The sequence below is a fragment of the Pundamilia nyererei genome, unplaced genomic scaffold (assembly GCF_000239375.1).
Source record: "Pundamilia nyererei isolate P.nyererei 1_Seehausen unplaced genomic scaffold, PunNye1.0 scaffold00039, whole genome shotgun sequence".
Lineage (NCBI taxonomy): Eukaryota > Metazoa > Chordata > Actinopteri > Cichliformes > Cichlidae > Pundamilia > Pundamilia nyererei.
The window spans coordinates 1416556-1444184 of record NW_005187440.1 but is presented as its reverse complement, the minus strand read 5'-3'; the positions used below and the strand labels follow the sequence as shown (position 1 = coordinate 1444184).

At 42.6% G+C, this 27629-nt stretch overlaps 1 protein-coding gene across 2 annotated transcripts in view; it reads right to left on the bottom strand.

The window, feature by feature from the left end:
- Positions 1–1619: 1619 nt before the first annotated feature.
- Positions 1620–27629, bottom strand: part of mtcl2 (microtubule crosslinking factor 2) — an 80060-nt gene continuing 54050 nt past the window's right edge. The window contains exons 5-24 of one of the 2 annotated variants that reach the window (XM_005730718.1): positions 26760–26822; positions 24135–24302; positions 23855–24008; positions 22335–22905; positions 20739–21039; positions 20206–20427; positions 17828–17965; positions 15317–15430; positions 14935–15165; positions 14607–14723; positions 14359–14526; positions 9820–9972; positions 9012–9128; positions 7434–7498; positions 7148–7310; positions 6405–7001; positions 6017–6284; positions 5312–5530; positions 3831–4261; positions 1620–3559 (exon numbers count right to left, since the gene is read on the bottom strand). In XM_005730718.1, the coding sequence (XP_005730775.1) occupies positions 3425–3559; positions 3831–4261; positions 5312–5530; positions 6017–6284; positions 6405–7001; positions 7148–7310; positions 7434–7498; positions 9012–9128; positions 9820–9972; positions 14359–14526; positions 14607–14723; positions 14935–15165; positions 15317–15430; positions 17828–17965; positions 20206–20427; positions 20739–21039; positions 22335–22905; positions 23855–24008; positions 24135–24302; positions 26760–26822 (4395 nt within the window). In that variant the 3' untranslated portion in view covers positions 1620–3424. The remainder of the gene's footprint in view (positions 3560–3830; positions 4262–5311; positions 5531–6016; positions 6285–6404; positions 7002–7147; positions 7311–7433; positions 7499–9011; positions 9129–9819; positions 9973–14358; positions 14527–14606; positions 14724–14934; positions 15166–15316; positions 15431–17827; positions 17966–20205; positions 20428–20738; positions 21040–22334; positions 22906–23854; positions 24009–24134; positions 24303–26759; positions 26823–27629) is intronic. The other variant, XM_005730719.1, reaches the window with a different exon arrangement.

The window sequence follows — 27629 nt, the reverse complement described above, 5'->3', positions numbered from 1 at the left end:
ATATGTCTACACAGTCATCAGTGTAGTTAGCGGGTACAATAGCTAGTCACTTGACTGCTAACTTAGTCACAAATGTGTCAAAGCCAGTTTTAAGCATATTTAACCTCATGACTGGAAAAAAATGTAATACAGGACTTCTATAGATAGTTGCACGAACCTCACTTTCTTGCCATTCGGAGCCTGTGGTATCTATTTAATATGTCACAAGTCTTTCCAGTATTTATTTATCATTCTTGGTCATGTTTCTGATCAACAGCACCAGTATCTTTCCTTTTTAGGCCTTGCTCCCTTTCTTTTGCTTTTCTCTTATTAAGAATATGTTTTAGGATTCAGTTCATTTCCTGTATGTGCTTCATAGATGTAAAATGACAGCGTGAGGGAGAGTAGGTCTACAGCAGTTCAGTTATTCTTTTATAATGAAGAGTCAGCATCGGCAGTTGGCCAGACGTTTATGCTAAAAATTGCTGTTGGCACACATTTCCACTATCAGTGCATCCTTCCTGCAAAGCCTTAAATTACGGAAATGTCACGGAATGTTGAAAAGGCTTGACTTTTCAGTCCACTTGGATGCACGGGGTTATTCGTTTTCGGTGGTTTATCCAATCAGACTGCTTGGGCAGGACTGCATGTTGTGTATTGCTGTGGTTAAAAAGGAAAAAAAAAATCAGTCTAGCCTTGTGGTAATTGGGTCCGTAGCTTTTGAAGCAGCGCCTGCTTTCATGCAGTTGGGTTTGTACCAGTTGTGAGGGTTGGAGAGGAGACAGCAACATTTAGACTGTGGGTTTTCTTCGGTGTGTTATTTAAATACACGCACTGTTTGTGTAATGCCCTATTTTAAACTGCTGAGTCATTAGAAGCCGAGAAACGCTGGTCTACTGCTCAAACATGAAGTGAAAGAGACGCGTTAGAATAGATGGATAGAAAACTGAGTGGACTGCCTTGTCAAAGGGCAGCAAGTCCAGAGCAGACTTTAAACTGAGTAGCACCATGACAGAAAGACTAGAAACTGGCAAAATTTCAGTAAAACGTCCATAAAAATAAACATAACTAAAGAAAAATAATTTACTCTCCATACAGTGCAGATAACCCTTGATATAAAAGTTCTGCTCTTACATCTGTTTAAGTACTTTATGCATTGTAATTACATGCATAAAAACAACCCTATTCATTTAAAAAAAGGCCTGCTGGGTTTGCAGTTTTCTTTAACAGAGTCCAGTTTTGGTGTGAGCTGACTATTAATAAGTGATCTGACAGGCACTTTGAATATCTGTTTATTGATTGAAAAAAGAAAGACATGGCAAAAAATAAAAAACAGAGATAAAAGCCAAAAAAACAAAATGTTATTCAAAACCCTGCCAAATATGTTTATGATTAAATTACATTATTTTCTAATGTTCAATCCACTAAAAAGTATCACTCCTTAATATTTCTGTTGCGAATGAAGGATGCGAATATATCCTTCAGAAATATATTTTACATTGTTGTAACTGTCAGTTAGGGGGAAAAAGGTGATGTATGTATAAATTAATAATATATCTTTAAATTTAAAAAATCTAATACTAAATAAATAAAACAAATCTTTGAAATTATTTCATGATGAGTAAAAAATGTCAGTGCTGCTGATAGTTTGTTGTTTACAAAACTGCATTTATGCTACATTTTTAAAAAACGTGTATGGGTTTCTACACTGCGTCACCAGTGCAGCCTTACAATGCAATGCAGGCGTGTGTCAGAGAGCAAAGGAGGTTGAGGGGGCTTTAAAACATCTGCCCTTCACCAGAAAGGGATTTATGAACTAATAAACCAGAAAACATGACAGCCACACACATCTAGCATGACCTCAAATAAAAAAACGGAATGCAGAAAAGACAGTGAGCAGTTTGAGCCCAGCTACACTGTTTCACTGATTCTTTAGTCTGTTGTTGAAGCTGCTTCAATATCACGTTTTTAAAGATTTATCGAAAGGTTCCTTCCAAAACCCAGCAGTTAGTATATGGATGGATTGAATTTGCTTTGCTAGGAAAATGGAATGCATTTAATGTGATGGTTTTGCCTCCGTCTGTGGCCTATTAGCTCCGAATATAAGTGTAAAAAGCATTTCTATCTGATGCCATGCTCGTAGACTTTGGAATGGTCCCCAGTTAGTGTAACCAACTGCAATGTGTTGGGAAAGTGTGCTGTGGGACTGGACACCATGTCTTCATCATACCATCACTGAAAGGTTAAAGGAGGAATCTTGACATCAGCGAAGGTAGATCTCGATAATAACAAACAGGCACTTTTTTTGCCTGCGGAAAAAGAGTCAAACCAAATGATAATTTCCCAACTGGACTGTGGAGAATAACCTACGCTAATCTATGAGGTTTAAATTATGGCTACAATGCCAGAAAATCTCTTGGTATTTGTGGCCAAAGTTCTTTTGGAAACCAAGCCTAAGAGTATTTTTGTTGCTTAGGTTTGCTAAGAAACAAAAAATAGTAGGAGGTCGTCTCTGAGATCACTTATAGCAAGAAGTTTCTAGCAATAAGTGCAGTCATGCTGAGATATGCAGCCCAACAGTCTTTAAGTTCTTCCTTTAGGAAGGAAACGCTGTAAACGAGTCCTCGACTTGAAACAGATGCAGAATTTTTTTAGATCCATGTTGGAGACACTTGGTGGAATGTTACCGTGCTAATCAATCTAAGCGGGATAATTTCATGTGTTTATGACAAGGTTCGGTGAGTAACTGTCTCTGCAGGTACCATCTCTGGAGAAATCACAGCTCTTAACCAGATTGCATCTCGGAGACTGATGGTTTCAGAGTTATGCAGAATATCTCTGTGAAGAATATCTTGTCTATGGTTGTATGTCTCCTACAGAAACATTCGCACTTTCATTCCATATTTTCTTAACCTTGATTGTTTTTATATCTTAATGGCTGCTTGCTCAACAGCAAGGTGGCAGGTTGATGTCATCAAGTTGGATCTTCCATTCTGTTGTAGTACCTGTCATTGTGCAAATCTGATGGGGTGTTTAGTAGCTCCAGTCCTGACATCTTTGTTTTATTTTGTAGCGTCTCTTTAGGTCATTGTTAGTTCTGTTATGTATGAAAGCATGTGTCTTTTCTGCTCTGCTGGTAGCTTGTATTGTTTAGATCTGATTAGGAGTTTTAGTCCCCCTGTCCTTGGCATTAGAATGGTACAGTCCAAGACAACTGATGCATTGCTCGGTGTGTTTGTGTGATTTCTTTTATGCGCATGTGGCAGTAGGTTTTTTTCAGCAGCCTATACAGTGTGCTATCAGTGTGTGTGTTACGTTTGGCAGTGTGCCTACATGGCAGGTTTTAGGGGTGTGTGATGTGACAACAGTGAGTGTTTTCATGGCAGTAGCGTCTGTGAAGAATCGTTGTTTGCTTTCTGTACGTATGCGTGCGGCAGTAGTGTTGTCACTCGTTGTTGGTGTCTGCCTTCTCCTCTGTTGTAGGCAAAGACTCTTGTGGACGGTGCTTGCAGTGACGAGTGGATGCTCTTGATGGTCTGGCAAAGCAGGCAGACTGGGCAGCGCAGTCGCAGGGTGCATCCTGGGAAATGGAAAGATTGGAAATGGAAGTGTTATTTCTCCAAACATGGCGGTATGAATGTTTTTCCTGTTGCATGCTGTGCACAGTTTTTAATTAAGCTAAAGTGTTAGAACTGTACCGAGGCCAATTTAGCCTTGTGTCGATTGCATGTTTCCGAAAAAAATATTGGGGTTTGGAAATTAAACGAAGAAGAAAAAAACAGCATTGAAACTTTGAGCTTTTATTATTGGTCTAAAACAAGCAACACCAAGGTATCCTACATGAACCTCACCTCTGTCCCTGATCCAGTAGCAACGGCGTTGCTCACGGTTTCCTTGCCTCCTCCCATGATGCTGATCATCTCCTCCCCAGCTGTCTGTCTCATAAACCTCTTATTAACGATTCTGTTCACGCTGTCGTTGCCTCCACCCAACCCAGCCAGCGTGCCAAGTCCCCCAACAGCCATTGACACGCACTCTGGCTTGGGCTCATCAACGCTGCTGAAGACACCCAAACTTCCAAGGTTGCCGAGAGATTCTCTTTGGGCGCTTTCCCCAGACAGGGGGGCTCCTCCAGGGCTACGGCTGCTGCAGACATTCCTGAAGAATTCCTGGACCACGCCACCGTACCGCTGAGAACTGGGGTCTGATCCACACACCGCCACCCCCGAGGGTTTTCCTGCGGCAGGAAGGTGCCGAGCTGGGCTGGCAGTCTGGCTTGGTCCTGACGCAAAGTGAGATCAACAATGGGTATGGCACTAAACAGGATCAGCTGATAGCTAGAAGCGTGCTTGATATTAAAAACATTTTCAAGATGTGATGAGCAGGAATTACTACTCACAACAAAAGTTTGTGCACTCCTTTTCCTTTCTAGTAATACATTTATACAAACGTTAACATCTTTTCCTAGACATAGAAGGTTCATGTTTCACACTTGAGGTTTTCCTTCCTTGCATATTGTTACTGGTACAGGTGACTATTGTCTGTCTTGCCTCTTTCCTCCAATGGATGTTTGCTGAGTTACTTTTTAACAAGCTACAGTATGCTCATGTGCTCACTTTAGATAAGAAGGAGACCTACAATGGAAGCAGCTCGGTTTGGGACTTTCCGTGCAGTGGAAATGTTAGCTGGGAAAGTTCTGAGAAGAAGCTGCTCTTTAAAACGTTTGCTGTTAGCAAATACACGCCTTCTCTGAATAACGGCTTTGAGGGAGTTAAGTTCTAACTTAACAGATGTTTTTATGGACTGAGTGTTACGTACTTATGATTCAAAATATCAGTCTTTCAAAATATATGGCTCCCCTCCTTGAGCGAGAAGCTTCTTCCTGTTAAAAGGGAGTTTTTCTTTGCCACTGTTGCCAAGTATTTGCTTAATGGCAACTGGAGCATTTCTCTCTATTGTTATATTGTAAAGTGTTTCTGTGTAAATTTCCCTGAGATAATGTATGATGTAACAAGTGACGAGGAAAAAAAAGGCAAAAAAATTTAAAACTGCACTCATGTTAGCAGAGTTTACTCTTACTATTTCTCATTTGTGCTTTTTCTACTGTGAAAGACATCAAATATCTTTTGATGCAGCTTAGCAACCAGCTGGCTCTCTGACATCTCGATCTGTTTACAAAACTGTATTAATTTGGTTTTACAGTAAAACTAAAAGTTAACAAGACTACATAACCCTGTGTCCTTTTTTTAAAGTGAGTGTTTTTATTGGCACTTAATACTTCTGACCATCACAGAGTTGATGTACAGTATGTGTAGGTTGGTTAAGCGCTTACCTACGTCACCTCTCCACAGGGACTCTGTGCTCCCAGCGTGTTCCACGACACTGAATAGGCTGGAGAGGCCATCAGTGAGGCCGCTCAGGACAGGGCTGTCTCGGGTGGTGGTAGAGCGAGCCCAGGCTGAGCCTCCACCACCACCAATGGGTCTCTGCTGGAGGCTCCATAGGCTGCGGTCTCTGGAGGAGGAAGCCTCATTCAGTCTGGAGGTAGAGCCTAAAAACAAGGCAACAATGTTAGTCATCTCAAAACTTGAAAAGTATACATAAATAATCATCATCATCAGATCCTGGATACAAGCGGTGGAAATGGGCTTCCTCCGAAGGGTGGCTGGCGTCTCCCTTAGAGATAGGGTGAGAAGTTCGGCCATTCGGGAGGGGCTTAGAGTAGAGCCGCTGCTCCTTCACATCCAAAGGAGCCAGTTGAGGTGGTTCGGGCATCTGGTAAGGATGCCTCCTGGGCGCCTCTTGGGTGAGGTGTTCCGGGCATGTCCCACTGGGAGGAGGACCCAGTGCAGACCCAAGACATGCTGTAGAGATTATATCTCTCGGCAGGCCTGGGAACGCCTTGGTGTTCCCCTGGACAAGCTGGAGGAGGTGGCTGGGTAGAGGGAGGTCTGGGCTGCTGCCCCTGCGACCCGGATAAGAAGATGGAAGAAGATGGATGGATGGATGGACATTAATAATCATAAAACAAATTTACCAGAAGACACTCTGCGTTGTAGTTTTGGTGATCCGTATTTGGGCGAGCAGCACGGCCTCTCGATGCGGCTGTGAACTTTATCGAGTGATGTGGATATCTGCCGAGTTCTTGCGGATGCCAAAGAGGAAGTGGCTCCTGAAGAGGGACGAGGAGACCAGACTTTGGAATGTAACCCGGTGCCTCTGCTGCTGGGAAGGTTCTCGGTTTGAAGACCAATGCTGACGTATTGGGTTGCAGTCTGTGTGGACCTGGTGGACACAGCGACTGCCTGTGTGGAGAAAATAAATATTTATTGATAACAAGCAAAAAAGTGAACCCCTGTTGGAATCAAAAAACAAACTTGTTTTCCTTTTAATAACTAACTGAGAACCTTAATAAAAAGCATTACCTGACTCCCAGGTTCCTTGCCAGATTTTCTCTCCAAAGATGAAGAGCGAATGGCCTGTCGAACACAGTTGGTCATTTCCTTCATGTCGTCACTTAAATTGGCTGAAATCTCTCCGATCTCCAGGGTGTGATAAGGAGAAGAGGGCGACATCCCATCAACCACATTGTTAGCCGAGCCGCTAACAGTGTTACTGATGACGCTGGGCATCGATCTGGCAATACAGCTGCTTCTGCTCTCCAACAGCTCCCTGTGCTGGTTGGACAGGGAGCTCAGCCACTGCTCATAGGAGGACGAAAAGGAGGATGCAGGTTGACGCTGAATGTCCTGGGTTTCCACTGCAGCTACGCCGGCATCTGAGCCATTCACCTCCAGCAAGAAGCTCCCATTCTGAGTGTGCTCTGGCTCTTCGGCCTCCTGGTTCCTTCTCCAGTGATCAGTGCGTCTCACGGTGGGAGGGCTGTAGTAGATCCGGATGCCGGTGCGGTCTGGAGCAGTGTAGCTCCTCTGCACAGGCTCCAAGTCCAGCCGTGATCCTACTTGACTGCAGGAGCCGCTGGGACCATCCCATGTTTTACAGGTGTCAACGATCTTAGGGGTCTGAAACAAGAGACAAGAGAATAATAAGACAACTTTCTAGTTACTTGGCTAAAACATTACAATATATACAGCTAATTATGTAAATATAGTAAATAATATACTATAAGCTCCATGGCTCCGTAGCTCTGTATAAGTAAGCTGTTAACCTCATTGGTTAGGCAGGTCCAATTTTTTCTGGTGTTGTCGCCCAGATCAGAGGGAATGAAAAGAGGCGGGGCAGCAAGCTGTATTTTCTCCCCCTGATTGGCTGTTCCGTTGACCTCCGAGCACTCCAGCTCTAACGTGGACTTGATCCTTTTCACCAATGAGCTGATGAGAAAAGAGAACTTATGCTTAGCTATCAAGATAACACACTGATATAATTTTTTTAAAAATTACTAGAGTAATGGGCTAAAATTGATGATCTAGCTGAAATTGATCTATTATTGTTACCTTGGTGACCCTGTTCCGTTAGCAACGACTGAGTCCGGAGACGATTCACCGCTCGGTGGCTTTGACTTTAAGAAGAAAAGAGATCCAGGCTGTCAGTGAAAAGGAACTCGCTGGATCTGCTTTTTTAAGAGCTTATTAGCATTTAAATAACCTGCATCATCTACACAAATTATTCCTGTAACATTCTTTATTTATAGTTTTTTTTCACACCCCAAAAGACATCAATAGGTTATTCTGACAGGAGAAAGCGGAGACCTTGTCTTGTATAATATGTCTGTGGCAAAGTGTATCCAAACACACATACACACACACACACACACACACACACACACACAGAAGGTAATGCTGAGTCAGTGTGTTTTACACTTGAGGAGTGATCTCACACTCAGGAGCTAATACACCATGGGTAAGATAAAAATGAGAGACAGTGGGAGGAAGGAAAAAAGGACTTCTGCAGGTGATGTGTTGTACAGATGTACCGGTGGATTTTCACTTTCAGCTGCAAGGCAGGGAAAACAAAATATATTTCTAAATATATAGAATATGTGATTCTAAGAGGACTTAATTATCATGTAATGTTAAAAAGAATCCTAGTAATCGTTGCAGAAACTGGCCTAAAGGGGGCATTGAAACCAAATGTCAGAAATCTGTGAAAGCTCTGACACTGTAACACAAGCATGTGAGGTCTGCGTTTGACAGAGTGCGACACAGACACACAAATGTGCACACACACTGAGGAGATTTAGACAAAGGCAGGGAGCAGAGTGAATAAAACAAAAAAGACAAGTTGTGTCCTTTCCAAAACGCCATGTTTCAAATAAAATAGGATCACTCGCTGTAGAGGAGGAATTAATACCAGGATGTTAGAAAGCAAAGAGAGCAAGAAAGAGTGCACACACCATTCCAAACATCTAAAAAACAAAAAAGCAAAACAAAAAAAAACTAAACACAGATGACAAGCTCCTGTCTGTGTGTCTGGATTTTAATTTCTGCCTGTGTGTTTGAAGAAAAGACCTTTAATGACCACTGATGCAATCCCTCATCATCCTTTCCCAGACATGCTGCAGGAGCTTGGCAGTGACTGCGCTGGTGTATAATCAGCAGATATGACTGACTATGTTTTCCCGGTGAGCTCAGCTCAACCACAGCAAGGCAGTCACACAAGTGAGGGTTCTCCTTACTCACATCATGACATTACCAGCTGTGTGGTTAAAGTCGGAATCAACCAAACTTGTCTGAGATAAAAATAACAACCCCAAAGATGGCAAATGTAGTCATCTAAACTTTAAGCCTCGGCGGTAAACGTGACCTGCTCAGCATAAATGAGCAGACTTAGTTTCCGAAAGGCATCTTTTTAAAACATTGAGACCAAAAATAGAGCTGACAAGACATTTAAGCTGCTGCAAAGCTTGCAAGAAAAACTGAAGTTCTTTGAGAAGTCGGAATAACAAATAACCAATAATCAATACTTCATCAGTGTACTCCTTATCTCTGACACGCACCTTCGTCCTTTTAGATTTTATCATCACAAGATAAGCTTTGACATTTCTCTCCCTAACACAAGCCCACCCATCATACCTTCCCCTGCTGCGCAGTTGCCTCTCTCAGTCGCTGCTCCCACTGAGCTCTCTCCTGGCTGAATCTCTCCAGCAGCTCCAGCTTCTCTCTGCCCCAGTTCCTCTCACCGATCTGGAGCTGATTGGTCCGCAGGTAGGTTAAAAGAGAAAGGCGAGAGGAGGTGGATGAGGAAACAAACTGGATGTGATGTTGAAATTATGTGAAAGTCTCCTTCTATTATTATTATCTTGCCTTTAAAGCTCTTTGAGTGCTTGGACAGAGAAGAAAAGTGCTATATAAGAACCAGTCCATTTACCATTACCATTTGCCTTTTACTTTGCAACCTAACTTGGTCACCGACTTTGCATACGAAAGTAGCTGTATAGATTATATTTAACATGCACACACTCACAGCAGCTGTGCTGTGCATTTGTATATTACTGTGCAGATAAAGCAATAAAGCAACTAAGTAAATTTCAGAGGAAATAACAAATAACACTGATCCGTACACCAGTTAGAAAGAAAACAAAAGGAATATTAAATGGAAAATTAAATGATGTAATAACACTACTAATAACTATCCATATTTATTTATCTAAATAAGAACGTTTGCATTTCGTAGGGCTGCATCTCTCAATCTCCCTGCAAGGAAGAGATACAAGTGAAAGAAGGAGTGGTTGAGCCAAAGCAATCAGGGACTGAATCAGAGCCAATGATGAAGTCTGTCAGGAGGCTAATCATAGTCATATAGCTGAGGTTACATCCAATATTTTTCTTGTAGTCCTTTATTTAAAATTAACCATCACTCAACAATTTTCTCAGGCATTACCTGTTTAGTTAGGTCCATCACTGCTGCGTAGGATTCAGCCAGCAGATGCTGATGTTCTTCGCGTTCCCTCTTCAGTGCCACCTTTAGGTCTGGAGGGTCCAGTGCGTCAGTGGAGGACATGGCTGTTGCTGATTTGCTGGCTTTGGTCTCGAGCTGGAAAGTCAGAGGGAGACATAGTAAGCACCAAAATATACTGATTTTCCTCAAAGTTCAGGGAAATAATAAAATGGCAATGGTGACTACTCCTTTTCTCAGTAACAATACACTCCAGATCCGTTCAACACTCCATCCCGACTACGCTGGGATTTTCTGATAGCTTGCCTTCTTCCCATAGTGCATCATGGTGCCAGATGTTCACCAGGCAAGCATGGCAAAGCAGCTATCTGATGTAAAAGAAAATTTGCTTGATCAGACCAGATCACCTTATTCCATTGTGCTGTGGTCCGGTTCCGCCCATTGTTGGTGCTTTCGGCAGTAAAAAGAGGTCAGTATGGGCACCTTGACTGGCCTGTGGTCATGCAGACCCATAAACAACTAACTGTGATGCACTGTGTATTTTGACAGCTTTCTATCAAAACCTCTTTTTTGGCGATTTGAGCTACAGTGGCTCATCTGTTGGATGGGACCACATGGGCCAGCCTTTGCTCCCCACATGCATCTGTGAGCTCTGGGCACCCATGATCCTGTCAGTGATTCACCAAGAAGAAGCTGTTTCTAGTAAGCTGGAAACACTGAAAATGACGATAGTCTGCTGCTTCCCCGAGTTCAAACTTTGTAACACACACAGTTAATGGTCTTTGTCAAGATTCAAACTGTGACTCATTTTGACCACACTGAGATTTGCAATTGGGAAGTTCCAGCGTGTCTCCATGTTTCATCCACCTCTATTTCCCCGTTGCCATCGCTTCTGTCAGAATTCCTCCCCGCTATTCATTCTCTCCTCCTCTCTAAAGCTTTCTCACCCCACTCCCCGTCTGCCTCACCTCTTCTCCCTCTCTCCACAGCTTTCTCACCCTCTATTTTGAGCTCTACCACCCCTTTTTTCACTCTCCATAAATCTGGCCTTCTGTCACGGAGCCTGTAGGTGGGATAGCTTGAAATTTTTATGAGCAGTCCCGCTTCTTCTTTTTCTCTGTCTGAGCCTCATAACTCACCACACTGCCGGTCCCATCAGTTTGACATACAGGCGCACACACAAAACGCACCCACCCACACATCTCCGGACCTATCAATCCTCCTTCGATTCATCCGTTTATGGTGCTAATGGAACTGTCAGGCCATCGCACATGCTAAGCCCAACTCCATGTCTCCAACGCAAAGTAGTATTTCTTGTTAATGATGAAGACGGCCTAACGAGCCCCACGTCTTAACGAGGTTTACTACTGAGGCGGTGAGGGGGAGGCTATTTCACAGGATGACTGGCATTTACTGGTGCATCAGAGCCATCTGGTTCATGACTCGTTACCCACAAGTTAGCAAATTCAATTTATTCAACTAAAACTTTAATAATGAAACAGCAGAGTTGGTTTAATAATCAGAGAATGAGAGAGCTGCTCTCGGCCACTCCTTTATTCACAAGGGATCCGCACAGCCGGCAGCTCTGCATGTTTGATTTAGAAGATTTCATTTATTTATTTTTTAGACCAGATGCAGCCCCAGAGGGATCAGTGCCTCTTCCCAGGATCAAACCACATATGTTCTGCTTGGTAGGCAAATGTGTAAATCACTACATCGTGGTTTATTAACCAGAATCCCCCAAAATACTTCAGATCATGTGTAAAGAATCGTTTTGGGTATAAGATTGTTTACCTTCACATTTCACACATTCATCATGCGGCTTTTGAGCAGTTTTATTCAGTGTTTTTTTTTCACTTAATATTCAGTCTGAACATGTGTAACTGCTCATAGAAGCAAATATTTTCAGAAATACAACAATGGCCTCACTGTGTATATATGTGCTATTTCCATATTTACTAAACAGCAAAGTTATCTGTTAATAATTACCTTTATCCTATACCAGCCACCAGCTGTTAAACTAACTGATGTCTCTGTGGACTGTTTGACATCACTCATGGAAACAAAGCAAAGAAGCCTCTCCACCAAACAGCTCTTGTTGCTTGAATCAAACCAGACCTTTGTACCTATTATGCTTTTCTACTGAATTCTAAGCCCATATAAATATGGCCGTAATTACATATACTGATGTCAGGTTCTGTAATAAGAATAAGTAATGCCTAAAAGCCAAAAGCTCAGGCTTCAGACTGCTCTCAGTTATATTTCAGACAGTTCTTTTCTTTTCTTGGCTCTACGTGATGTCTGTGAGCATGTGCTATTCAAACCCTCTGACTGCAAAAAATAAATCTGCCTTGGGGCGGGAGTTTTAAAGTAGGAGGAGCTACACTGACTTGTTTTAGACAGATCAGCTAAGGGGACGGCTGGATGTCTTATTTTAAAAAACAAAACAGTTTGTCTTTTACTTATGAGTTGCACCTGCTTTTGAGTGGCAAGAGCGAAGGGAACTCAACAGATTTGATGAACGAGCGATCAGAGCTTCCCGCTGTGCACTCTGTCATCACGGAGATCGCAGGCGTTCATAACGTGCCCTACAGTCAGTCAGTACGGATGAGTGATTAAGAAAAAAACTAAATGAGACGGCGTTGTCCTGCATGCTTTTGGGGTTCTGCATATGCTTTCTACCTCGCTGACAGTGTTTGTGTATTGACGCTGAATGAAGCTAATTCGCAGTCAACCTGTTTGACAGATAGGACGGAGTTTGAAATTGACTTGACTCGTCCAATGAAGCAACAGCTGGAGGATTCACTGCGTGTTGCCAGGAAGCCTTGGCACTGATGTGGTCGACTAGGTGCTGAATGTGCGCACACACACTCACACTCACACACATGCAAGCCAAATTGATGGCATACTTTACAGTGTGTGTTGCTGGCTGAGGAGAGATTGGTTCCAGCTGTGGCATCTCAGCCAGGGTAACACATACTTTGTTTGTAAAGGGCAGGAAGGGGAATAAGGGTGTAAATGTGTAGCACAGATGTTCGTTTGTCATTCTGAGAACATTTGTGATAAGGTGGAAAATGTTCAGATGCAATAAATGTTTCTTAAGTGTGCGCATGCTTTGGCAATGCAATAAATTGCCTCACCCGTAATGAATCACAGCCAGGTGGAGTCAATCTTTGATTAAGGCAGCAATCGTGTGTCAGTAAATTTGTTCTTGGGAAGCAACCTGCATCTACGTCACAGTGCTCTCATCTCCGTCACAGTGCTCTCATCTCCAGCTGCCAATCAGAGGACTTGGACACCAGCGCCAGACCTGAATCTCTCTCATCATGACAATGATTGATGCCTCCATCGGTCTTTGTTTGGATTCTTTTGTTTCTTTACAAACGGGGACCAAATCAAGCATTATTTTAATCTCATTTCAGGTCAAATGTGGAGTTTGGTGCTTTTCTGTAGATGCCTTTGAAATCATAGTGTGCTTTTATAGGTTCTAACAGAAAACTGCACGTGTGATGGACTTTATTTCCAAACTGTATTTGAAATTTAATGACCGTTTACAATTTAACTTATAACCGGGTAGCAATTACCACATGCATCGGGACATAGAAAATATGTTTTTGCAAACTTAGATCAGGACCAAAATAATAGTAATCGTCCTCTGTGGGCCAGAGCATGACAGATGTGTCCGTGTGTAAAGTGCTTTGTAGAACCTAGCTAAGGTTAAAAGTCGCTATATAAGCACGGACCATTCACCATTTAATTGCTTAACATTAAGAGGCCTCTCCGTCTCCTCTCATTTATCTCTCTTCCTTCTCTTTCCGTCTCAATTACTGGGCGGTAACACACAGCCAACGTTCTATCTCAGAGGCTGTTAATTAACAATATTACCGCCTCGACTGCTGTTATGAGATAGACGGAGAGACAATGAGAGAGGAGAAGGGGGAGGAGACATTAAAACCATTACTTACTGCCTGTAGACAAGACAGAAAGGCACAGGAGGGGGGAGGTGGGGTGGGGGATAAAAAGCTCAAATGGACAAACACAAAACATGCGACAGATGGAGAAGATGAAATTGAACCCTTAGGATGCCATTAATTTTAAAAACCACTTGTCAAAAAGACTATCGGACACTTCAAAGCAACACGTAGCCCAGCTGGTGTACAGTACAATAACTGTATGGTTATACAAAATGCTTGTGACAGAAATCACTCAGATTTAGAAGTAGTTCATTTTGACCTGGGGGCATTTCACCTACACCTAATACTTGCACTACTTTTTTCCTTGCTCAGTATTCTTTTCGCTCTACTCAACAGTCTGAGCATGAATAGCTCATGACTGTTAAACGCCAACATCTGTCTAATTTGCACTCCAAGCAGTAGAAATTAAACCAGCTGTTTACAGGACAGGAAAATTGAACCGTTACGATGCATTTTCTGTATTACTGGACCTCATTAACACGTTTTTGTTTAGCGTCCTAATGATCAGTTTGGAAACTTCTTTACAGCAGCAGCACTTCTTCCTCCTTACCTGTGTTATGAGGCTCTTTAGTTCGGTCCTCTCCACTTCCCATGATGCCTTGGCCTTTGCGAACTGTTGAGTGAGTTCCTGTGAGCCTTGTCTCTCTTGTCGCAACTCTCCGCTTAGGTCCTGCAGCGCGACCTTTAGGTCTGCCAAAGTGCTGCTCACAGCGCTCGACTGCAAGGGAAACACAAGTAATCCACGTAAGCGTGTGCGAGCATGCGTGTGCGCGTGTGCACGAGCTTCACTTGTCCGACCTTTATAGTCGGGCTGAGTGGCTGTTCGTCTGCAGGAGCTCTCTTGTCAGTCTGGTGGGTAGGGCTCGGCAGGTTCTCCTCTTCCAGTAGCAGGTAGAGATCTTTCAGGCTGTTTATCTAAAGAACCAATCACAGAACAGCAGCATCTGAGATCACATATTCCAGTATTTTAGAGGGAACCTGAAGCTAAATCTTGAAGCTTGGAAATTTTAAAGAAAAAGTAGAAATTACACACAGACAAGCTTCATAATAAATGTTTCTGCTCAAAACAACGGCAAACTGAACTATGGACCGGCTTCCACAGATTGCAGTTTCCACTCCCTCGTACCTCCAGGACATCCTTCCACTCTGTGTCTTTCTTGCAGCCAAGCCTCCACTGTTTGAGGAAGCAGCGTAGTTTGAGGCTGAGCAGTAAAAGGGCCTGTTTGAGGTGCTGCGACTCCTGGACCAGCAGAGTCCTCTCCTGGCACCACAACTTCTTCTGAAGCCGCGCCTGGAGACCCAGACTCTGTAGCTGGAAGTCTCGTCGGAGCATGGCTTTCTGATGCTCCTCCTGGAGCTAAGAGAAACAACAGTAAACACACAGTAGCCCAAGCAGTCACCAAATGCCTATTCATTCTCTTAAAACACCTAAATAATTTGTTAAATCTTTAGATCCAGTCAGAACAGATCACTGAGACAATCAACTGTATTCAAGGGTGCAAACTGACCTGTGTGAGTTTAACAGCAATTTCTTTATGACCCTGCCTCTCTTTTTTCAGATCCTCCTGAGTTCCTCGAACCGACTCCTCCGCTTCTGAGAGCCGAACCTGAAGATCGCTGAGCTGCATGGAAGACGGGACAGAAGAGTGAGGAGGCGTTAAAGGAGGCAGGGGAAAACAAACAAAGGAATGGCAATCGCAGTTGAAAGGGAAACATGTTGGTAGGATAACAGATGAAAGTAAGCAATCAAAGAGAAGGATGATGAATAAGATAAACGGACACCGTAATGGGAGGTAAGTGGTCAAGAAAGCAAATGGAAAAAAGTAAGAAACAGCCAAGAGTGAGCATCCTAATCCATATTACGGTAGGTTTGTGATACAACAGCCTTTAAATCACACATCAACTGTGGCGAGCTGCTGTAAGCCTACACACACACACACACACTGGCTTGATCTCATGCTCTCCCCATGCCTCATTTGGCTGCTGAGTGAGTGCGATCCATCGACCTGCTTCTGTACCCTTAATGTCCTGTTTCACCCTCCACTGGGCTCAGCTTCCGCCCTCCATCACCCTCCATCAGGGGCACCACCCGGCCTTCACCTTCAGCTAGAAAAACTACTCAGAAACTCTGTTCCAACAGTGACTCACTCACTCACTCTGAAAAGGTGGCAGCTACCCACGGAAAATGCGCTACAGCATCAGAGGCTGATAATAGCAGAGCAAATCTTGTATCGAGGTTTGGGAATAATTTCAATAACTCATCACACTTTTATGCTTTTAAATATGGTGATTTGAATTGGAATACAATGCTAAAAAGAGTTTTCCAAGTATTTATTAGCCTTTTAAGAGCCTCTCTTTATTTGTGGGATCAGTTCCACTCTCATAATAACTGGATGATGTGCCTTGTTTAATCGGCTGAAAACCATAATATAAAAGCAGCATGTTATTAGGGTTTTACAATTCTTGATCACCAGCAGCTGTGCTTTAAGTCACTGACTTAAGTCCCCTGATGGTGTGACCTCATGTGTGATGGCAATAAACCAGGTACCGGTAAATCTATCTTCCCACTGTTGCCAAGTGCTTGCTCATAGGAGATCATCTAATTGATGGGGTTTTTTCTCTAATACAGTAGGGTATTTCCCCCATAGTATTAACAGCCTTGAGGTGACTTTTGTTGCGAACTGGCGCTATATAAATGTAACTGAGTTAAAAGTCAGAGTATTCAGATGAAAAAAAGGCTAATTCCTGAATGCTAATAGGTGATTTTTTTAAATATATTTTTTGGTCAGAGCCATTCTTACTGCTTCATCCAGCTGTCTAATCTTTATGCTATGCACAAACAGTGAAACTATTTTTGGCTAGCTTAGCTTAGTATAAAGACAACAAACCCAGCTCCACTGCCTGTACAATATAAACAGTGCCATTTATTATTGTACAGTATGCAGTACAGTACAAAAGTCCTGACCCATCGGTCATGTTTTATATTTTATATTTGGAAATGGGAGCAGCGATTTACTGAAAGTAAAGTTCTTAAAGCTCTTCTTTGGATGTTGGCTGCTTTTTGTTCTCTGTCAAAATGATCTTGCATGCTTCAATAACACTGAGGTCTATTGTATGATCAGGTATCCTGTTGATATACTTTTACTTCATTCTCAGTGTGTTTGGAGTCATTGTCATGTGGGAAAATGAAGCTTTTGCTAATCAGCCACTTTCCAGATGATATTGCGTGGCGGATAAAATCTGGTGGTACTTTTCTGTGTTGACAATCTTATGACAACACCACTGATTAAAATGCTGCACCAAACCATGACAGCACCCCTACTGTGTTTTACAGATGGCTGTAGACAGTCACTGTAATATCTCTCTGTCTCATTTATAGATACTGATGTCAGTTTGAACTAAAATGTTTACATTTGGATGAATCGCTCCATAAGACACTATTATTGTGAAAGCAGCAAAAAAAGACCTCAAGAAACGAGGGGGTGGCTCGAGACTTTTGCACTGTACTGCATGTTTCTGCTGAATGCTGGCTTCTCCCCATGCTTTGTCACTGCTCTACTCTATGTTTACTATTTGGCATTCAATATTTTTCCGTCATTCTATTTTAGTCCCCCCCTTAGATAAAGAGGCAAACACACACAGGCTTGCTTATCACGGAAACACACCACCAAAAAGTCAACCAGACAAAGGTCTTCCTGTCAGTACCCCGGCTGACAGTGAAGTCACTGTTTGTTTACAACACTGTGTTGTTAGCGTGAGGTTGCTACAAATGTAAGGCACCAGTAACCTCACCACGCATGTGGAAAATCCAATCACATAACAAACATATTCAGTGATAAATAAATATTAATACTCAGTGTTAAAAGAGAGTAAGAAATCTGATATTAAAGCACTGGTTCCAGGCTCTAAGTAACTGTGTTAGCTGTCAGCCGCGAGATGGACCAGCTCTGAAATTTCAGGCCTCCTGCGCATCTTTGTGCATGTCACAATGTCACGGATTGTGCTTTTGAGCCACTCACCTTTGCACCATCTGTCTCCTTCTCCTCATGTTGCAGCTGGATGGTTTCCTGATTTTGCAACTCGTTGCTGTCTGATTGGCTGTTCTCCTCGGTTTCATCATTTGCTTCTGGCTCCAACTGGTCCCTAAAATCAGGCTGCTGCATGCATGCATGGGCAAGTTAATGAAGAAAAAGAAAACAAACAGAAAAGAATCATAGAGGAGAGAGAGAGGGAGAGAGGGAGAGATGGGGGAGGAGGAATTGTGGAGTAAAAAAACCCAAACAAACAAACAAACAAAAACAAAAACAAGCAAAACAGAGGAAATGACAGAAAGCAGGACAAACAAATACAACAATAAGAAAAAACAATACAACCAAAATGGCTCCTATCAATGTGACAATATTACATAAAAACTAAACATAAAAACAGAACAAATAATGACTTATGGGCCTCACAAGACAAAGAAGAGGATGTAGAGGAAAAAGAGCTTGGTCAGAGAAGAGAAGGAAAGAGTGGAGAAGAGAAAGAAGAGGAGGATGGAGGGTAGAATGAACGGCTGAGGGGGCACGACAGAGGGAAGGTAACGGGATGCAGAAGAGCATGAAGGATGGAGAGACGGGGGTAAAAACAGCAATGGGAGGGAGAGGAGGAAACGGAGAAGGAGAGAGGGGAGAAAAAGACGAATGGGAGGAGAAGAGAAGGAGTAAGGCAGTTAGGATGAAAGGTCAGAGCGGAGGGGCAACAAGGTGAGGAGGAGGAAAAACGGGTTTTGATGCAAGATGTGAAAGGAGTTGGAAGAAAGGGATGTGAGGGGTGCGAGGAAGAGGACGGGTGAGGAAGTTATGTGAGGATGTGTGGAGCAGTGGCAAAAAGAAGGTTTGAGGAAAGGTGGGGAAGGGTGAGGTCAAGTGCAGAAATCGATCGGATATGGTGCCCGTGCAGAGAGAAAGAGGGGAGAGAGGGAGGAAAAGGGAGATCGGAGGGGGGTTGGAACTCAGAATTGGCCTCTAATGGAGTCTAAACATTTGCATTTTACTAGTTTCACTTAAAACTACGTAGAATTTCATCACAGCGGCTTCCAAGCAACACCTCGATCAGATCAGAGTCGATACAAATTTCTCTCCATGAAGGCACAACAAAACATTCCAGAGGTCTCCATATTTTGTCTGCTAATAAGTTACGAAAGACTTGAATTTTAAACAAATGGGGGGAAAAATGGTAATGCAGTGGTAGAATTTACCCCTGACCCACCCTCCCACCCCAACATTACTGTTTGAGTCTCATCAGATTTTATGTAATTTTAAGATGTATTCCCAACAGTTGATGGCGGGAAAATAAAAACGACTCATCACATTATGAAAGGACAAGTCAGCCGAGTAAAGCCATAGCCTCGACTGATTCCAGTGCACTTTTAAAAAAAATCGTGGATCCCATATTGGACTTTTTATGGGCCATCTGATAGTTGAAAATACATTTGGTGCTGAGAGTAAATCCTCAGTGTGTGACAACTGACTGTGCGCCAAGAACTTCCGAGTGGAGCGTTTCAAATGAAGCATGATTGGAAATCTTCTTAGAGCGGCTTCACTTTGGCTTTCTGCTGCTTTCGACAAATCAGTTTGGACAACCTGGATTCTCACATCGTCCCTAATCATTTCAATAGCACAGAGTTTTTCGTTCTCTGCATTTTATGTTTGTGACAAAAATGGATCGCTGTGCAGTAAATAGAAACTAATATAAATAAAGTCATAAACTGAAGAGCAACTAAAACACACAGAACACACACAATTATTCTATTTTTGTTTTTTTTTTTTAATTTTCTGTTAAGAGATGATTATTCTATAGTCAGCTTCTGGCTTCTCTCTGTGTATTTGGTATATATTGATTAAACAGAACTTTATATAAGCTTAATAATGTCACTATATGCATGCATCAAACAGGCTCCATTTGAGGCCTAAAGCAGCAGCTAAATACAGGTTAGGAGACAACTCAACGGCATGCAGAGGACACGGATAACATCACGTGGAGAGGCTTACACTGGCAGCTCAAATCTGATTGCATCAAAGTCAAGACATCTTTGTTTTTCCCCTTATCTGTAGGGCTTGAATTACTGAAGTTAATTTAAAATGATAAGAGAGAAAGACATGAAATTTTATTTTAACGTTTGGGATGATTTGAGCGTGCCGTGTAAAGCTCATTCTTCACCGTGAGGAGAAACTAAAGCAGCATGTTGAAATGGAACTGGGAGTGCTGGTCAGCCAAACTAACAGTAGGCACTGAAAGAACAGAGAAATAAACTAGAACAGAAAAATGACAGAAAAGCTTGAAAAAACAAAAACATACGGAATAAAAGAAAAGCGTGATGATTAGTGAGAAAAGGGGAGTGTTCCTTTTCTTTTACCTTCTCCTCCACCCTGTTCTGTGGATCCTGGCCGTCTCCAGAGCAGGAGGTGGAGGTGCAAGGCGACTCCCCTTCCAACTCAAGGTCCCTGCCACCCGCTGGGGTCCTACCCAGGCTGTCTACTTTCTCCACAAAGGACTGAAGCTGGCTGTGCAGGGCCTGAAGCCTGCTGGTCAGAGCACCAACGAGAGGACGGTCGGCCAGATCGGACAGCCCTGAGATCTGAGGACGCAGAAATAACTGAACTTATCCTACAGTCATTACTGGCTGTGTGAGGGACAGGCTAGAGTTGATAAACGATGAGCTGCAGGGCTTAATCTGCAGGTGGCTGCACGACCAGTAGCAAAAAAATTCCAGAGAGAATGAAGCAGACATTTGTCTCCTAGGCTAGTGTTTCACACTCTTGCAGTAACCCTGAATCAAAGAAATGCAAAAAGCTCCACTTTGCCACTATTTAAAATGCTCATGAACTTACTGAGAAGCTGTGTCTTTTAATCTGAAGAACAACAAGAGACAAAACAGAGGACACGTACCTGGCTGTGAGGCTGCGGTTTCTCCAGATCACACGGCTCTGCTGCCTCACTGTTGCAGACCTTGTGAAAGATGGATGGGGATGAAGAGAGGCAGTTAGACTCGGGGGAGGTCAGGAGCTGTATAGCTGTAGAAACCAAGCGAGCCTGGTCCCTCATGGCTAGCAAGGCATCATGGTCCTTCTGCCCCAGGCACACAGGCAGCGATGTTGTGGCGTCAGCATTGTCCTCAATCTTCTTTTTCTGTTCCTTAATCTCAAGGGCGTCATTCTCACCCCCTACCGGCTCCTTGCGCTGCGGTGGACTGATGGAAAAACAAAAAGATTTTAGTATTAATAGCTGATATGTGGTGTATATATTTTGCACTTTTTGCAAAATATTTCAACACATATTGATGTTCCCTACAGGATAAATGCTTCCCTTTCAATCCCTGTAATATTGTTCTGATTCCTTTATTAACACTTTTTTGATTTGGCTGTTGGGCCTTAATGTGAAGTCGTCTGTCTGTCAGCTAAAGCCCAGCCCAAACCGACTCATGCAACCAGACAGGAATCCCCAAAACAGCAGCAAATTAAAGTGTTGCAATGGTCCAATCAAAGTAGAGACGGACGTGAACCTGATTAAAAAGCTTAGGAGAGCTGCGCAATAAGCCTGCAAACCCCAATGAACCGAAGCAACATCATAAAGAAGAGTGGGTCAAAATTTCTCCACAATGATATGAGAGACTGAGGAAGTCATACAGAAAATGATGACTTCAAGTTACTCCTATTAAAGCTGTTGTATAAGCTGCTGAATGATAGCAGCTTATACAGTTTTTCACTGGACTCTATGTACTCATATGAAAAACATGCTCAGATGAGCTACCATTTAACTCAAAACATTGTGCAGCACCGGCTCATAAAGTCTCTTAAGTCCAGTTCTAATGTTCACCCAACGCCCAAAACACGAAACCCTTACAGGTTTGAATGACGTCGCCTGTGTGTGCAGCAGCAGTGCCGCAGTGTGTGAGTTCATGAGCCTGCAAATAGTATTAATAGAGCATTTTGAGACATATTGCAATGATGTTACCTTAACAACGCCACAACATGTTTCTTATGATTGAAGGCGTGAGACTTTCTTCGTTTACATTTTTTAGTTAATGCACCAGTTCTACTTGAACAACATGGCTGCTCCTGTGATCGTTTCCTTATCATTATGTCTGCTCGTCTATAATTACGATCAGGAACCCCGTGTTTCGCCACAATGTTATGAAATTTGTTTAATTCCATTTAGGTAAAATTTGCAGAAATGAAGATTTACTGAAATTAAATAAAAGACTCAAAAAGTCAACTTTAGAGTTTTTTTGCATGTTATTTTCACAGTGGGACACCCTTAAGCCCTCACAATTGAAAGAAAACGTGACTCAAAATCTGTGAATCTGTAAGTGTGGAGGCTGGGATTGGGCCTAAGTCTTGTTATCAGACTGAGGCCCAGTCTGATGGCTGTATTATGACAAATCTGGTTTTTGATGGTGACTTTCTCTTGATCATTTTTGAGTTCCACTCAGTTCCACCCAAAAATGTTGAAAACCGAACAGGAAAAGAGAAAATATGAAATTACCTGCTGGGGAGGCACTCAGCTGAGTCTCCAGCCTCTGCATCCGTCTCCAGAGCCAGTCTTAATGAAGAGGAGGAGGATGAAGAGGTGGGAGAGTGATAGGAAGCCAGATCACAGCGCTGTAGGTTGGACAGAAGCACGCGATTCTCATACTGAAGCTTCTTCACCTTCCCGCTTAGTTCTCCAATCTGAAGCGTCGCCAGTCGGAGCTCCTCCTCCTGAGTCGGGGTGTCAGTGCTGATAAGCACCGACCCTTCCTGTAACGTGTGCACCGGACTGTCGTTGAGCATCCCGTCTGTCAGCGACATTAATGAGTTGGACGACAGCGCGGATGCAGGAGGCGGGAGCTCAGATTTATAGCGGTTTATCTCGTTCATCAGAAGTTTATTTTGTTCCTCCATCTCAATGAGAGACCTCCTCAGCAGCTCTGCCTCTTCCTCCACAAACTGCAGGTGTCTCTGGAGCTCCATGACGTTTTCAGATGAAGCCCCGCCGCCAAGCACCATGGCCCCTCCTGTGAGGCCGAGCGCTGCCCCAAGACCGCCGCCAACACCACTGAGCTCTTGAGGACCATCTAAGGGGAAAAGCAATAAAAGTTAGATGCTAAAACAAACAAGGGCAAAAAAAATAATAATAATAATAACATACTTTTGGTATCTTCCTTGAGTCTTTGCACTGTATGCTAACTGGCTACTGACTCTAGCCTCATCTTTACTACACAGCTAACAAGGACATATCAATCTTATCATCCCAGCAGCAAAATCACTGAATTTACAAAACAGTCTCAAAAGCAATTTAACAATATAAAATGAAAAGAAAAAAAAAATTTAAATAAAGAAGCTAAGGACCTAATATACATATAAGCCTGAGCTTTTAGGTCACTGGGTTGGCTTTTACAAAAATCTGCCTTACTTTAGTTAGGAATTTAATCACTTTAGTATCCAGTTTTTCAACTTCAGTAAAGAAAACGTTATATCCATCTGCAGTATTTTAGATGAGCAGTATGGCTCTGTCTGCCCTTGAAAGCCTAAGGGAAAGCATACCTTCCTGCCCTTCTGTGCACATACATTAAAAGCCTGAGGCAGGGAGAGCAGCACGGAGAGCCCAGAGTACAAAACAGAGCAGGTAAAAGGCAAAAAAACCCCCATGATGTTGATTAAGTCAGAAACACCTTCACAAGGAGCAGCTAAAGTGCAGGTGGGTTGCAAAGAGGCTTGGATATCTACAAAGTTTACAACTGAAGTGGGCCAGCACTGAGATCAGCTAACATCAGTTCATTTATCTGGCTTGGCATGCCTCAGCTAATGTTATGCAATACGTGACAGACACAAGTATATATAAGGTCATTATTTACTGAAAGGAGCCAGCATACCAGCATATGTCTTTTTCCTAATCTAGCCACTTCCTATGTAAGATTTCTAAATACAAAATGTTTCCTGCTGATTTAAGATAATCACCTCCAAGCGGGTGGAAGATCAGATGAAAAATGGACCACAGAATAATTAAACGATGAGACAAACCACCTTGCGGGCCCTTCATGTCGTCCATCTCAGCCCGTAGCCCCCTGTTCTCCACCTCCAGCTCCACAATGCGTCGACTCAGTAGGTTAGCCTCCTCCTCGACCAGCTTTAGGTGGACTCTGATTTCTGCCTCACGGGTGTGGGGGGAGTCAGCAACCTTACAGATGAGATGAGCAGAGAAAAGTAATTCACCTCCTAATTCTTCATGCTTTAATTTTAGATCATGCAAACTGGCTCAAATGTCTCTGTAACAAATTGTCAAGGAGCCCCATCGTTTCCTCACCTCCTCCACAGTGAGGGAGGCGTTGATGTCTCCGTAGAGCGACCTGTACTTGGCCAGCTCCTCCTTCATGGCCTCGCTGTCCTTCACCAGTTTGGTCAGCTTCTTGCACATCAGGGCTGATTCCTCTTTGGCAAAGTGGAGTTGACATTTCAGGTCTGAACTGTCCTCCTGCAGCGACGGGACAAGACGAAAAGAGAGCACAAAGGTGACGATGCTATAAAAAGTGCTGCGTCACAAAGACACCAAAATGCACATAAGCGCATTATGGAAATGTCAGAGGGCTGTGTTGTCATTTGAGTATCGAATCATCTGCATTCAAAATAAAAATTAATTCAGATTCAAAAGTGCATATGACCAAATGATGAAAATAATTAAATCACATACATTTAATAAAGGCACCGGTTGTTTGGGTCTAAGATATAATTGAGAGTCACCCTCAGACCTTTCAGTGTAATTGTAAAAATGCAACGGCAGTCCATCATATGATTAGAAAGTCATAAAAATATAATTAGCTGTTATTAAGCTGTGTTATATGTGTTACAATAAATACATGATAACAAAAAGATAATTAAATAATGCTCCATTAGTATAATTTATGCAAAAACTTTAATGGAAAAGTGAATGAAGACAAGTAAATGAGAGAAAAAAAGAGTAGATAAGGTTCAGTGAGTAACGACGACAGACAGTCGAGCTTTGACAGAGGTTATACAGAGCTGAACGAAGTGACACACACAAAGTCAAAGCTGCAGACACACTCAGACACACAACAAGAGAACCGGTCAGATCACTTCATGAACAGAATGCAACCTTTAGATCCATCCAGACTGAGACGTGGATGACATTAGAGGTTAAGGTGAATCATCTGAGGACTGGGTTATATTCTGATGTTGATAAGTTTAATATCTTGGGCTCTGTATTTCTGTCAGCTTGCTGGTAAAAAAAGAAAAAACTAAACAAAACAGTGCAACATTAAGGCCATGCTGGCCTTAATGTCTTTATAGTCTCTCAAAATAACTATATAAAACCATAAGTGCTGTATAATAACCTGATTCAGTTTTCCTGTGCTGTTATCCTAAACTCAGTACTAAGCCTTGTCGACCTGAGGTGACCCCGTGCAGCCATTCCTCAGATGCAGCTCCGTGGTTGTATTTGTTTTACGGCCTGTGGAGCGATTCCAACCACATTAAGCTCGACGAGGGCCGGCGAATTTACAGCCATTTATGGTATGTGGCTTGGAATGGGAGCCCGGGCCCGGCTTGTGTTAGCAGCCAGCGAGATGGCGGTGTAGATAATTACCTTCACTGCAAACACCTTCTGTGGTGATTTGTTAGCCTGCTGAGTTTTTATTCTGCATCTGTGTAGTTTGTTCTTGTGCAAAACCTGAGCTCCTACACCGCTTACTTCTTTAGTCCCTGTTTTCACATTCTTTGGGCGGTGTTTAAACTCTTCTAATGACTCAGAAGATTAATGAGGGGGGATCGACTCAAAAACAGTGGAGGAAAAAGCTACAGAATCAAAAGGAAGGAGAGACTGAAAGTGTAATCTTGAGACTTGAGCTGTATTCCCCAAGCAAACAAGAACTGAGTAGATAAGGATTACAGGAAGTACAAACACCTGCAGGACAAGATGGAGAAGAGTAAAGATGAGAAGGAAGAAGGGAACTGCTGATCTGTCTGCTTCAAACTGCAAGCAGCCCGTTTGGATAGCTAAGAGTGTGATCCCCAGAGGAAATCGCTCAAAATAAGCAGAGACGCGCAAACAACAAAGTCATGAGTTGTAAGGCCAAAACACAGAAAGGATGAGAGAAGTTTCCTAACTTGACACATTCAGCGTCTATTCTGAAGCTTAAAACACAAGTGAAGGTTTGGACTGAAACAAATAATAAGACGTACGGAGGAGGTGTTAGGGTTTTTCTAGTGGTGACTAAAATATCCGCATTCAAATTTATTTGTTTGCCTGTTTTCAATTATTAACCACATAAAAATTAGTCATCATAAAAATGAGACCATAACAACTCCTCATGGCATGTTCCATATGCATGTTACACTTTACAATATCATACTCTAGTGCAGGGTATGATTTATGTCTGGGAACGTTCATGGAGGGCAGCTTTTCATAATTATTTCAGCGCTGTTCTGTTTTTCCTGCTTGATCAGGGCTAATAACAGTCATTGCCCACCTGCAGCACATGTGATTACATTCCCAGAGAGGTGACAGTTGCCTGCGGCGATGCTGACACTAAAAGCTACACCACAATATGATACAGTTTAATATCTATATTTCATATCTTTAGCTGTTATCGTTAGCTGTGGGTGTCTGGACAGGCAGGAATGGAGCTTCGCTGTAAGAAATAGAAATATCCTGAATGAGTGTTTATCTATTAAAGAAAGTTGTATTATATCACAGCCTTGCAGATGCTTTTGGAGGAGTTATACTCTGTGTTCGCAAAGAGTGGTATAGTTCTGTAAAGGTTTCCCTCCGTCCCTGAAACCTACAGATGTAACTTCTCATGCCACTCGCTCTCCTGCTATAAGTGTCTCAAGCTGCAACACATTGTGTCTCGTATTGATTTGTTAAACCTTCTGGAGGAAAACACAGACGTGTGCGTGCGTGCTTGGTTCTTACCTGTGCGGCGAGCTTTTTGTCAGGTTTGTTGTTGGGTCGTGCTCCTCGTTTCTTCTGGGAGTTCTGAAACAAAGACACACACAGAGCCTCATTAGTAAGTCTTGACACCATATCGACTGTGAACTGTTTCAATAAAATGAAGAACGGACTCAGGCTGAAATGAAGAGGAGAGAGCAGGGACTTAGGGCCATCAAAAAGTGGTAATCTCAACTGTCAGCATCAAGACAAAAACAGATTAGGATTGTTTTGTGCAGCAAATGGGACGTCATTTTTGGGTTCTTTTGCACTTTAATATCACTAAATAACAGATTTAAGTCAGTGTAACTGCATGAAGCCGCAGTCTGGAGACTTAAATCCTTAAATTAAACATAAATACCAGAAAAACAGCTACCCTGGCTTCGACCAAACGTGACCACATTGGACTGCAAGCATCTTTTAGGTTCACTAATTACCATGTCCTGTTGTGTTTGTTTAAGCTGTACAAAATCAATCTCTTCAGATTCCTATGTCAAAACATCCAAGTTAGAGACATTAAAAATTCCATTTACAGCATAGTGCAATGTAGTTTTCCTTTCAAATGATTTTTTTTCCTTTCTTTTAAAACCAATTCAGAGTTTATTGAGGCTTAACGGTAGGACTGAGATTGCTGCCACAAAAAGATGCATGCGTAGAACAAATTGGGTTTTCTCTACTACTACAATAGCAGTCACAATGTATAAATGTCAAGGACTTAAAGTGTGAAAGGCAACAACAGAGAAAAAGCCTTTTTTACACACATAAAGAGCAAAATCAGACTTCCAGTGTGGACCGGATAAGGACATTAGTCATTCCTGGTTTTTAAAAAACGGTGTCAGCACAAACATTGACGTT